General features: G+C 43.8%; 1 protein-coding gene across 1 annotated transcript; it reads left to right on the forward strand.

Moving 5' to 3' along the window:
- Positions 1 to 356: 356 nt before the first annotated feature.
- On the forward strand, positions 357 to 12,558 carry CENPV (centromere protein V). The gene is made up of 5 exons (XM_075262625.1): positions 357 to 892; positions 6,341 to 6,439; positions 7,657 to 7,726; positions 10,150 to 10,264; positions 12,307 to 12,558. Exons 1-5 carry the CDS (start codon positions 594 to 596, stop codon positions 12,429 to 12,431), a joined length of 708 nt encoding a protein of 235 aa, XP_075118726.1. The 5' UTR covers positions 357 to 593; the 3' UTR covers positions 12,432 to 12,558.
- The last annotated feature ends 1,717 nt before the right edge of the window (positions 12,559 to 14,275 follow it).

The following is a 14,275-nucleotide window of genomic DNA, read 5'->3' on the forward strand; positions in this document are numbered from 1 at the left end:
AAAGGTAGGAGAAGAATAGTCTTTCTTAAGGCTATTCCTACGTGGTAGGCAGAAAAAAATTGTGATTTAATGATAGGATCCCTTTAATCCCCATTACTCTGTATCCAGTAGATGGGACCAGAATAATATGTGAAGTAGAAGTAGTGCATGGTGTATAAGAAGAATAACCAAGTGGCAGGAGCTGCTGTGATGTGAGCCTGGCATGTGTCCTGCTATGATATGAGCCTGGCATGTGTCTTGCCCCTCAGTCTTGCTATGATATGAGCCTGGCATGTGTCCTTGCCCTCAGTCTATCTGGTACTACCATTGCCCAGCCTACTTGTCTTCGTGTACAAGTAACATGGCAGGGAAGGGCTGCGTGCGCTCCATACGGCGCCCTCTACTGCCCCCTGCTGGATGTTCAGCGAAGCGAGCGAACTGAGGAAAAGAAGGCATCGAATCAGCCAAACAAAGCGAAAAAAAAGCGTCTTCTTCACCTTGGTCCTGTGCGACCACTTCTCAGTGACAGCCGCCTATCTCCGGCCACGGCCAGGGCTCCCGTCCGCAGCGCACGGCGATATCCCCCGGGGGGAACAACGACAGGGACAACCAAGATGGTGAAGGCGAAAAAATCGTCGCCCAAACGTGTCGCAACGACCGAGCGTCACACCAGGACAGCGGCGGCCGCCGGAGCTTTGGTGGAGGCTCCTAAACCCGCAGTGCAGGTCCTGGGCACCAAGAAGGGCAAAGCCAAAAAGGCGGCCATCAAGAAACAGGTGGAGGAGGACACGAAGGAGGACGACGAGCGCCTGTCCCTGCTGGACCTGGGGGCGCAGAGAGATCGCTGGGTCAACTTCGTCAAAGAGCAAAGTCTGAGCACGGAGGATGCGGCCAAACTTCTGCTGGACTCCTTGTAAGTATCCCGGGGCAGCTGTGCCAACTTACTGTGCCAGGTGTGTGGCTGCCACTTACCCCTCTGCCAGCCCCATGGATTGTGGCTATGGCTGCAGGTGACAGTATACAGATCAGCTGTATCCCTGCTGCCATATGGCCCCATATAGGGGGATCTGTATATATACAAGTCTATGCAAACCCTGGCCATTGTGATCAGCAGCAGCAGAGAATATGGCAGCCCAGCACACAAGGGTCTCCTTCTACAAGGGTAGGGGGTCCCCAGGTGTCTTTGTCTGACCAGCAGTGAGCCACAATCACTCCATGTCACATTGTAGATTCATTGACAGCCATTGATCTCTCCTATAGAGGGAACCATAACCTATGCACTGTTACATTTATTGTTACAGAATATGATCTTATCCTAATCCATATGTTTCTCTGCGATCAATGGTCATGGCTTGTAGCACATCATACATACAGCACAAAATGGCAGCGTGATGTCTGTAGACAAAGCTATAGTAGGGGTATAAACACACACAGCATGGAAGGATCAGGGTAAGGACTGATGGATCTAGTAATATGCCCATAGTATTATATCGTACATGGCATCATCTTGGTCCTGCTACCAAATATTGTAGTTATATTCTGGTATCAGATAGAGATGCCATAGATATCCCTTATATACATTCCCTGTATCTGTACATGACCGCTATTCAGTGCTGTATGTAGACAGAGAATATAAGAGACTCCCATCCTCTATGTAGGATACTACGAGTTGTGCGCTGTGTCTTGGTAATATTATTAGACAACATTCACGTTACGTTCGGCGATTAAGTTTAGGACCGATTAAAAGGGTTCCCACCAAATGTACAGAAGTGCTTCCCCCTAGGACTGCATACATCTATGTCTGCATGTATATATATATATATGTTATACACAGGGCTGACTAGCACACTGCTATAATAGGGCATATTCACACACGACAGCTGCTTACAAACATTTCTGCAGCTGTTCTTATCATCTAAGTGGCTTTGCAGAAATCCACGTGTTTGCCACTAAAATGACTCTGTTCAGATGAATAGGAATCAATTTTGAGAAAATACTCCTACAGCTGAGGCTTCGGGATCCGGACCAGATAGGTTTTGTTTTGAAGGGATTTTCTGGGCAAAAAATAGCAGGACAGGGAAGGGTGTGAAATAAAAAAAAAAGCTAGGCACCCAGGTGAGGGATCCTGGTCCTCCCCATCTAGTTCTCCGATGATAATATCAATGGCCCAACATGGCGATGACTTTGGTACGTTTGGTACACTTACACTGCCAAAATCACAGCCGCATTCACAAACCCAACTGCTGCCCATAACTGCTGAGGCCACAGGGAGGGGGTTGGGGGTCATTGACGTCATTTCTGAATTTCAAAGATGGCCGGAGCTTCTCCACAGACATAGTGGAGTGAAGAAGAGGTAAGTAACACTTTTTTATTTTTATTTTACACCTCTCCTTACTCTCCGCTATTTACATAGAAAACCCCTATGGATGTCTGTATATACACCAGGATATTTTTCTCCTGTATACACTAGATAGGAAACATAGGTGTGAATTTATTCAAGGGTGAATATTTGTCACTGAATATACATTGTCTTCTTATTTTATTACATTTATCCCCCGTAGACAAGTGATACCTTACATTTCGCTCCTTGTGACCAATGTTATAATAGGACATGTCACTTTAACATATAGGTATACTATAATATATTTAAGGTGAGCTGGAAGGGCAGTTAAACTGGCTGAGGATCTTCTTATTACTTCCTTCACCCCCTCTGCCCTACCCCTTATACAATATAACAATAAACTTCTACCATAGTAGACTCCTCTTCCGACATCTACATGTCCATCTTGTGACAGTAGGCCATATTACGTACCATATACTAGCAGCGCCCCAGGCATAAGTGTTTGGAAATCTGGATACTGTCTGTGAAGGATCTTGCCTTACCAAGGCACTGGGCACACCTGCCATCACCCTTCTCACCTTCCACTTATGCCCAGTGAGTGTCTGGGCTCATAGGATAATACGAAACGAGTTTTATAAATTTTATACATTTATTAACCCGAGTGGGTCAGTACTAGCCACATACATGTACAGAGATATATGTCAGTGTATCCTTCAAGAACCATTAGGTATTGTCCCTCCCCAGACAGGATTTTTAATATTGGAGATCCATTTGGTTTCTTGATCAGTGTCTTGGATGCCTACAGAATTACAGAACCTCCAAGACGGGTTTCTGCAGAGTAAACTGCTACCAAAGTGTTGAGGTGTTCAGCCTAATGTCTGTGATGAGGGTCAGATATGGATTGCACCTTAGCATGGTGACATTTGTAATCCGTCAATATTCGGCTGCTGTCAATGCCATTTACAATGGTCGCAAATCATGAAGAGTCAGACAGCTACATTATATTGGAAATTGTAAATGTTCAGGAGGGAAGAAATATCGATCGTATGGTCAGGAAATTACTATGTAAATATAATCTCTAGACAATCCTGCAATTGACTAGGGTGTTGGTAAAAGGACCCAGAACCCAACCCAGCAGTTAGATAGGTTAGATTCACCTGTATTAAAGGGATCTTATCATTGAATACCCTTTTTCTTTAAATAACACGTATGGAATAGCCTTAAGAAAGGCTATTCTTCTCCTACCTTTAGATGTCTTCTCTGCGCCGCCATTCAGTAGATATCCCGGTTTTCTTCAGTATGCGAATGAGTTCTCTCGCAGCACTGGGGGCGTCCCCAATGCTGCGAGACAACTCTCCAGCTCCACCTACATCTTCATCTGGAACTCCCTTCTCCCTGTGTCTTCTTCCATCCTGGATTTCAATCTTCTAGGCATGCGCAGTCGGCTCTGCCATCAGACAGAGCCAACTGTGCATGCCCATGGCCACAAGAAAATGGCCGCTTACACCAGCTTACTGTGGGCTTGTGCAGTCGGCTATCTTAAGGCTTTTCCTACGTGTTAGTTAGAAAAAAAGGGTATCCAATGATAGGATCCCTTTAAACAGTATTTATTGCTGAGCTATCGCTGTTTTTTGTCATTATACAAATGAGCTCTTTGGAGCAACAGCAACGCCCTCACTGCTTCAGAGATCTAATTTGCATATTGACAAAAATGGCGATATCTCAGCAACAGAGGCAGCGATTCACAACCTGTCTGTCTGCAGGGTTGGGCTGATATCCTGGCATCTGGAGTTAATCTCACTTCAATATGAAATAAATGGCAGAAGCCGTCGCACTGCTGAATCGTATGCATTATTAAAGCATGTAAAGCAACCCCAAGGGTGCTATTACATATGCAACCGAGTCACAGGTACCGCACGTGGATGACTGCTAAATACCGTGCTACACCTGTACCTGCAACCTGAAACCACAGCAAGTACATGGGCAAGATGACACTTAGAGATACCTCGTGTGCAGCGCCCAAAGTATATAATAGCACCTATAGAACATCTTTGTAATGCCTGCCTCTGCTTATGTTAGCGATTTACTGATTGAACAGATTTTCTGCATGGTTCATCCATATCGGTGAACTATCACCTAACCAGGCTCACCTTTAAGGAGAGATTTTACAAAAAAATTACATAAATACATAAAAAAAAATTATAAAAAAACCCCCAACCTGTTGGTAGAGAGGGAGACCAACAATCATTATGAGTGGAACTGAGCTATAAACAGGCCATGTGACCGAGGAACGTCACGTCACGACAACCTGCAAAGCCCCATTACTGCTTTAGTCAGCAGGTCTGTGGGAGTCTCAGGGGCTCAACCCCCACTGATGTAATATTAATGATGACCTAATGTATTAGTTGAGGAACAAACCCAAATACTTAAAGGGATTGTCCAGGATCATTTTATTTTAGGGGAAGGTGAATAAAATAAAATATATATATATATATATATATATATATATATATATATATATACTCACTTGTCCCTGCTGCTTCAGTGTCTCTCAGCACAGTCCAGTCCTGCTGCTCCAATGTTCTCTACTGGTGGAAGTCCCTGATAGACGTGACCATGGAGGCCGATCAGTGGCTTCAGCAAAGGACATGGGTACTGACGTCCTGTGTCTTCCCTAAGGTTAAGTTCACACAGGGTTTTTTGGTCCGGAACCTGAGGCGGAAGCCGCCTCAGGTTCTGGACCAAAAGCCAGTGCACTGCATCGGCATTCAGCTGCGCACTCCGCTCCGGATTAGGCCCAATGAATGGGCCTAGTCCAGAGGAGGAAGTGTCTTCAGGCCGAATCGCGATGTGAAACGGCCTGAAGAATGAGCACCTCGCTTCTTTTTTTCCGGGAGATGGAAGAAACAACTCCCGGAAAAAAAGACCTGAGCGGCTCCCATTGATTTCAATGGGAGCCGTCTTTTTGGTCAGGATTTTGAGGCGGATACTGCCTCAAAATCCTGACCAAAAATCTCCGTGTGAACTTACCCTTAGGCCACTGATTGACATGAATGGTCTTGTGAACTCTGAGGCCAATCTGCAGCCTAAGGAAAGGGACACGGGACTCACCCAAGCAGCAGGACCGGCCGTGCTGGGAGGCATTGGAGGCTCCAGGGACAGGCGAGTATTTTTTTTTTTTCTTCACCTTCCCCGGCCTAATTTAAAAAAATAATTTTTATCCTGGACAACCCCTTTAAACTGCAAATCCCAAAGTTCAGTCCACTCTCGGATTTGGATAGAGTTTTGGAGCATCAGTGTTGTAGGGAGGGCTGACACACTTGCTCTGTGTATACAGTTACATACACGCCTGTAATCTGTCCCTCTGCTGCGGGGTTTACGGTGTCTTTTTAATTGGTGCATAGTTTAGGAATTAGTGACCAGCGGAGGGTGAATAATTGAATCCAACTCCATTCCCCACATTCCTGGAACGTTCCGGCCAGATGGTGATGACTTTTGCACCATGATCTGCCTGATAAGATCATCTGTATACTGTAATAGAGGGGACGTATAATGTCTGGTGCACGTCATGAATATTTATGGTACTTGGCTTGGATGGCTTTAGTATACTGTGTGAGATTATTCTCACTTCTCCACAGTTGGTGTTTTCTTTGTGTTCTGACCTAGGTTTCCTGGGATCACTTGTAGGAAAAGATGACTCGGGGCCCCAGATTGCAAAAAAGCAGCATTTAGGCAGAGGCGGAAACACCACGGCAAAAAATTCTGCAAAGTGGATGGGATTCTGGATAATCTCATCTACAAAAACTGCTTTTTTTTTTTTTTTGCTGTGGTCCGCTTAATGGGGAATCTCAAACTTCATTAGATTAATTGGTGTGAAGCTAAATTGTTCCATTTTTAATAACGGAAAATTGTTAGAAAGTTGAAATACGAATACACATGCCTCAGGATATCCCTAGCAGCCTGGGCACTAGACGTAACAAGATGACAGGTCTGAATGATCCCATATATGTCATTCTGCAGCGAGTACAAAGGGCTGGTGAAGCACAGCGGAGGATGTCACTGCGGAGCCGTTCGCTTTGAGGTGTGGGCATCTGCTGATCTCCATGTCTTTGACTGCAAGTAAGTTTTTAAGAACTACACTGTGAAAGTCCCTCATAAATTACTTCTGGCATTACCCATGAATGACATGTATGTACCCATCACAGGGACCATGAATCATGTGTAATGCTTATGTAGCTTAATGGAACAAGCAGAATTTTTGTGTAACATTATGTTGCAGAAGAAGCCTTCAGTTGTCATACATACCCTATATAGACAACCTCTTTAATTCTTCATCTGTGTCCATTACCCTGTCGTGTACTTCATCAGATTTGATTGGAGAAATGTCAATGATTTTCTTTCGAAGATCGTTCTCATATCTATCTATCTATCTATCTATCTATCTATCTATCTATCTATCTATCTATCGTATTTGTCTATGTAATATTCATCTCGTATGTCTCACATTCCCAACAGGAATAAGAAATCTTATACTTCTCCCTTCTGCTAAATGTACTCCAAGCTTTGGCTCAAAAACACACGGCAGAATCTGCAGCAAAAGTGGCTTTTCTGCAACATTTGGCCTTTTCTTTCAAAGGTTTAGCTTGGGTGGATTTATCACATCATTTCTTTAGTGTAATATAACTTTTTAGGAACTATTTCCAATTATTTGCCAGATTTCAAAAGCAGCATAAGGCCCGGTTCTCATCTGCATTCTCCAAGTGGACTCCCCAAATAGAATACCGAACGCATTGGCAAGCGGTGTGCTTATGAAAGCAGACAGATCCCATAGACTATAATGGGGTCCGTGTATTTTCCGCACGGTGTCCGCACAGAATATATGGAGAGAAAAGTGCTTCATGATCTACTTTGCTGTCTGCATGACTTGTGCAGACACTGCGCGGAAAGCACATGGACCCCGTCATAGTCTATGGGGTCTGTGTGCTTTCACTGCACACTGCTTGTCAATGCGTTCGGTAGTTCAGTCGGGGGGTCCCCATGCCGACTCCCCGAACAGAATACCGAATGCAGATGTGAGCCAGGCCTAAGAAGTGCAGAAGGAGAAATAATTTGCAAAAATGTAACATTCATCGTGCGCCTTTTTCATACATTTTGTGCAGTTTCAGACAAATGTTCAATAGCGTATAATGTCATGCAGGTGATAAATTTCCGTCAATGTAATATGTTTGTGGTGTTTCCATCTGACATTCCTCCATTAAACCTCATCATACATGTAGCCGAGTAACCACAAACACTTGTCTCATACATTTTATTTCTTTCTAAATTTTCGGTTTTAGCTGCAGCATTTGCGTAAAGAAGCAGAATCGCCACTTCATCGTCCCTTCATCGCGCTTCAAGTTAGTGAAGGTAAATGGAAATGTAATCTAATAAGCCCATTAAGAAGCAGTTGTGGGTTTTGGGATGATCAGTGGTGGAATCTCGGTAAGATCGAGGACGTAGTTTTTTCAGCACATTGCTTCAATTTCTGCTTCCCATTGAATACAATAGGAGGCATAAGGATGGCCGAATTTGGCCCTGGCTTTGAGGTTAAAACTTCCTCAAAATCAGCGCCAAACTCCTGTGTGAACATACCCCTAAGTATTTTTAATGTTGAGCACATGGCTGCATGATAATCAATTCAGGTGAATGGTTTTATTCACATGTCCTATTTTTGCCCATTTTCACAGATAGCTCAATAGACTCAAATTAATGAGGGATCTGTGAAAATGGGCAGAAGCAAAACATCCAGGAAAAATGTCCCTTTTTCTTGACCGTTTGGCATCTTGGTCATACACATCTTAGTCACATCTTGGTCATACACATAGCTTTAGGCTAAGGCTCTATCTGCTGTAAAACCCAGCCTTTACCTTTGCAATGTCGTAGGGTGAATGCATAGTGAATCCACATCACAATCTGCTTGTAAGCACCTGGATTTTCTGTGCAAAGCCCAATGCATTTCCGTGACGTGCAGCGGATTTCTTCTGCTATGTATGGGCCAGGCTAATAGTTCAGTATGAAATACTGGTCTCTGGGTCTGCATGGGTTAAGGCTCTGGATGTTTTGGGTACTTAATAGAGATGAGCGAGTACTGTTCGGATCAGCCGATCCGAACAGCACGCTCCATAGAAATGAATGGAAGCACCTGGTACTTCCGCTTTGACGGCGGCCGGCCGCTTAACCCCCCGCGTGCCGGCTACATCCATTCATTTCTATGCGAGCGTGCTGTTCGGATCAGCTGATCCGAACAGTACTCGCTCATCTCTAGTACTTAAGTCTTGGTGAGAAGGAATATGTACTTGAGACATGACTTGCATTTCTCTGGCTGATTTTCAGTATTTTCAGTACTGCACTATAACAGATGGGAAAGTGAAGTGTGTGATCACACAGTCTATAAGTCGTGGCTCCAGTTATATCCTATTCACTGCCCCTACCTAAGTATATGCTCCAGAGTATTAGCAAGGAGGGCGGCCATTCCTTACCTGCGACACTGAAAACCTCTGCTGCAAAGGACTGCGTCCTGTCCCCAGTCCTAACATATACCGTGTGTTCACATGTGGCAGATTTGTTGCAGAATTTTGTGTTATTGTCCATTTATCTGAATGAGGTTTGCAGAAATAAAAGCATTTAGATGAATGGAATTGGTTGTCAGAGGCAGCAACACATCTGTGTGTGAACATACCCTTATATTTCAGAGGGAACACTTTTTCACGTTTTTATAAATCGCAGTACGTCAATTATACCTGCGGAAAACTGGCGATTTCTGTGTAGGTATAATAGGGGCAAAAAATCTGCAGAGTAAAACTGCGAAAATGGGGGGGGGGGGGAAGCTGCAGGAAAAAACACGGTTGTTTACATTGCAATTTTTATTGAAGTCTTTTTTTACATGGGGCCTTAGCCTTGATCTCTCAATAGAGAAGCAAGGAAAAGAATAGAGAGATGCAGGATTTCACAGAAAGGGTGCATTCACACAGAGTAACGTGTCGCGTGATGTGGCACGTATACGGCGTGGAGACTTTGCACGCCGTTAAAGCTCCCATTGATTTCAATGGGAGCCTGGGTCGTATACGCTGTGTTATTTTGTGGCCGTGATTTAGCAGCCGCAAGATCACGGCCGCAAAATAACGCGGCGTATACGATCCAGGCTCCCATTGAAATCAATGGGAGCTTTAACGGCGTGCAAAGTCTCACACGCCGTATACGTGCCACATCACGCGGCACGTTACTCTGTGTGAATGCACCCAAAGGTGGATAAAGTATATGACATTATCTGTTAGTGACAGAAATACTGCCAGGGAATAATAAGTTGTCTGAAAGTTTAGTTATACATTAAGGTCTCCTGTACAATGTTAAGGGCTTGTTCACACAGGAATTTGGAGCTGAATTTTGAAACAGAATCTGCCTGATATCGTCTTGCATTCATTTAATTACTGGGGCAGTTGCTGTTTTATTTTGCTAGCAATAAAAATAAGTGTCCTGCTTGTTCTTCAGCCAGAAACTTCCCCTGAAATGAATTGGAGGGAGAAAAAGACACTTCAGCACAAATACCAATTCCAGTCACAGAGATAGGATATCAAAAGAGAAGTTGTGACCAAATTCTGCTGTATAAGGCCATGTCACTTTCTGTGAAGCTGCTTCAAATTCCTCTCCGTGAACATACCCATACAGTATGGGATCGTAGAGATGGGGGTGGGGAGACTCCTGATTCAGTTTGGGATATTTGGGCACTATACAGACACAGTGTATTTGCCTATGTGCAGATCTAATATTAACCATGACCTTTGTGTGTACAGGGTGCAGGTAACCTCGCCACATACACCTTCAACACTAACAAAGCACAACATACATTTTGCAAGACTTGTGGCGTCCAGAGTTTCTACACACCTCGCTCCAACCCGGATGGATATGGTAAGTCATGAGAGATGGCTGATCTTATTATACTCCTGCCATACCATTTATATGTATAGAGATTGCCTTGTATAGGAGTGGGCTCTGCACATGCCATCTACTAGCAGCCACCGGCACCTGGAGGATCATCCTCTGATGTGTATGGGGTGTGGGTGACCACCCTGTACAGGTCATCAGTATAAAAACTCCATTTGGGTCTGGGAAACCCCTTTAAAGGGGCTCTATCAGCAAAATTAGGCCGTATAAGCCCCACATATGCCTGAATAGCCTATAAAAAGGCTATTCAGGCACCGCTAATGGTATTTAAAAGCCCCTCCCCCTTTTTTAAACTAAGACGGTAAAAACATATATGCAAATTATACTTACCATGCACGGTGGGTGCTTCGTGCACTGGTGGTCGTCATCTTTGGTCCCGCCTTCCTCTGGTGTCTTCTTCCAGCAACGTCCTTCTTCTTCTTCTTTTCACTGGCAGGTTGTGTTTAAATCCCGCTCGGGGCTTTTAAAATACCATTAGCGGTGCCTGAATAACCTTTTTAAAGGCTATTCAGGCATATGTGGGGCTCATCCAGCATATTGCTGTATTGCATATTGCTGATCGAGCCCCTTTAATAGCATAGTGACAGTAGCACAATATCTACTAAATAACCTACCATAGGATCTTACTAAATCCACAAAACTACTTACCTGCAGTATATCCTCACACTACGTGCACTTGTCTAAAATTTGAGCTTTACATGTGGATTTTTCTACAGATTTCAGCCTATGCATTGCAGTGTGGATAACACCTAGCAAACTTTCAGCCACTTTGCTGTTCCTGTACATTTTGGAAAATCCAAAACACATATGTCTTGGGTGGACTTACCCTTACCCCCTATTCACACAAAAGATTTTCAGCTATGAAACTCAGTCCTTGTGTTGGACTGATTTAATAGCCTCCACCTATAAGAATAGTTATGTATGATACTAGGGGTCCCTGCGACATCCTGGCTCATTCTATATTCACTACAGGACAGAATGTCGCAGTCGCTATAATGCTAGGAGTCCCTCTCTCTGCATACTGTTCAGGCCAATACACGGCTGAAACTCGTTCGTGTGAATGCGGGGTTAGGCTGAGGCCACGCATGGTGATACGTTACTTTTTTTTTCACATTTTGCTGCATTTCTTGAGCCAAAGCTAGTAGTGGATTGAGCAGAAGGGAAACGTATAAGAACTTCCTCTGTATTTCCCATTCCTTTTCAGGCCACTCTTTGTCTCAAAAAAAAAAACAAAAAAAAACCCGGTACGACTAAGGCAGAAACGCAGGGTTTTTTTTGTTGTTGCTGATTTTGCTGTTTTTTTGAGCCAAAGCCAAGAATGGTTACAATAGAAATGGGAAATATATAGGAAGTTCTCATTCTTCTACCTCCTGCTCAATCCACTCCTGGCTTTGGCTCAAAAAACCTCAGCAAAATCTGCAACACAAAAAAGCTGTGTTGCTGTAACGTGGGGCCTCAGCCTAAATCTGTGACAAAAGAGCAACTTGTCTGGAACGCGCGGCCTTAGGCTGAGGCCACACAAAAATTTTAGCGGGTTACCGTAGCTGCGACAGACTCGCTGGTGGCTAACCACTGTGATCTACAACAGCAGTATAGAGAATCTCATCCACATAACTGCAGCACAAGCGACTAGTGGCAATGTGGTTATTGCTACAGGTTTTACCCTTGTATTTTAGTATATCCAATGCAAAGGTGGAGAGCCAAGCAAATCCATCTAAACTCTGCAGCGTGTTTGCTTTATGTGGCTCTGGCCTTAATACTTGTGATCCCGGTGTCTCAGGGATGTTTCTTCAGGGGAACCGAAGAAACTCTAACCGATCCTGCACGACTATGACTGTAGGAACATCATTCTGACAGTAGGATCTTGGGTAGGGTACCCTGAAGGCACAAGGGTATGAATAGTCTCAGCACTAATGTATATGACTAGTGTTCACTCCTGTTTCTGTGTATTTGACCTTAGCATAGTACATTGCAGGCTTATAATACTCTGTGTTTGGTCTTTTTAGGCATTGCCCCCCACTGCCTGGATGAAGGGACAGTGCGCAGTATCCACGTGGAGCAGATAAATGGGAAAGAATGGGAGAAAGCTATGAAAGAGCACAAGACCATCCGCAACATGTCCAAGTCCTGAGAGCGTCCAGACAGTTGTTTTATTCCTGGTCATTTATAGTTTTCCGTCCATTAATAGTTTTATACATTTCTGCCATTGTGGCCTGTCTTCAATTTAGTGAATTAAATCTTTTCTATACATTCAGTGACGTTTGTTGTTGTGATCTTTATAACTATATAAGTGTTACCTCACATTGTAAGAACTCATAATCCCTCCTTATATAAAGAGCAGCCAGAAATGTGTGTATGGCTGTGTTCACATGTGCGTCAGACACAATGCTAGATCAATAGATCTTTTACACGGTGGAAATTTTACACGTGTATTTTGATGTGTTTTTTCACACATGTAAAAAAAGGTCATTGAAGTCAATGGGAGTCTTATTTTTACACGTGTATTTTGCCAAAGTGAGCGCGCGTTTACTCCATGTGAATGGACCCTTAATGTAGTCGTACTCAGAAAACAACCCAGATTAACATCCATGAACTGAAGGATTCTCCATCTTCTAGTGAGGACAAGGTTCAGGACTGAGCAGAAATGGGAGATTCTACATTCACGTTTTTGGTCAAAATCTGACCAAGGACAACATGCATTTAGATGACCTGTAGATTATGATTACCAGATCACTGGAGATGGGGTGCTTATCCAAAAATATATTCACATTTTTCTTTATGGTTAAGAAATATTTTCCTAAAATTTGGGAACAGTGGATATTTGCAACCAGTTACACCAGAACAACAGACACAAGGACCACTAAAATACTGAACACTGATGGACCCCAATGACTAAAATGGGATCCATTTGACTGTCCATTCTCTTAACTCCTTCACGCTCTGCACCAAACTATTACGTTTTGCTGAGGGTGTAGTTAACGTTCAGTGCTGTAATAGTACGGTGGTGTAATGCCGCGAGCGCAGGAGCTGTGTCTGCACTCGACACTCGAGCCCTGGAACTAGCCATTGGAGTCGGAAGATACTCTGACTGCGACGGATTAACCGACTGGATACCGTGATCAATAGTGATCAAGATCGCACCCGCATCCCCCCAACTGCAATTCTCTGTCACACTTAGGGAACCTATGTGCTATGTACTGTAATATTATATTGCACTGGGGTCTGAGATAAAAGGTTAAAAATAAACAAACAATAAAAAGTTCAAAAATGCACCTTAAGGGTGCATTCACACTACGTATACTGAAGCTTATTCTGAACGTAAAACATGTTCAGAATAAGCGGCGTATAAAGCAGCTCCATTCATTTCTATGGGAGCCGGCATATGAGCGCTCCACATAGAAATGAATGGGCTGCATCTTTCACTATGAGCACTCCCATTGAAGTGAATGGGAAGTGCCCGCGTATACGGCAAGCTCTGCTCATGCCGAGCCGTACACGCCGGCACTTCCCATTCACTTCAATGGGACTGCTCGTAGTGAAAGAAGCATCCCATTCATTTCTATAGGGAGCACTCGTATGCCGGCTCCCATAGAAATGAATGGAGCTGCTTTATACGCCGCTTCAGTATACGTAGTGTGAATGCACCTTTAGGCTGAGGCCCCACGTTGCAGAAGCGCAGCTTTTTTTGTTGCCGATTATGTTGCGGTTTTTTGAGCCAAAGCCAGGAGTGGATTGAGCAACAAGTATAAGAACTTCCTAGATATTTCCCGTTCCTTTTGTAGCCATTCTTGGCTTTGGCTCAAAAAAATCACTACAAAATCTGCAACAAAAAAAGGTTCATTTCCACAACATGGGGCCTCAGCCTTAGATTGAAAAAAAAACAACACATAAAGTGAACGAACATGTTAGTTATCCCCATGTGCGTATAAACCCCCACTATCCAAAAATAGAATTATTTATCCTGTACGGTGAATG

The sequence above is a fragment of the Leptodactylus fuscus genome, chromosome 2 (assembly GCF_031893055.1).
Source record: "Leptodactylus fuscus isolate aLepFus1 chromosome 2, aLepFus1.hap2, whole genome shotgun sequence".
Taxonomy (NCBI): Eukaryota; Metazoa; Chordata; class Amphibia; order Anura; family Leptodactylidae; genus Leptodactylus; species Leptodactylus fuscus.

Excerpts from the sequence above, each read along its gene's own strand:
- CENPV (XM_075262625.1), top strand. The coding sequence starts at position 594 with ATGGTGAAGGCGAAAAAATCGTCGCCCAAACGTGTCGCAACGACCGAG. Across the intron at positions 6,440-7,656 it reads CTCCATGTCTTTGACTGCAA|CTGCAGCATTTGCGTAAAGA; the intron begins GTAAGTTTTTAA and ends TTTCGGTTTTAG. Across the intron at positions 7,727-10,149 it reads CGCGCTTCAAGTTAGTGAAG|GGTGCAGGTAACCTCGCCAC; the intron begins GTAAATGGAAAT and ends TTGTGTGTACAG.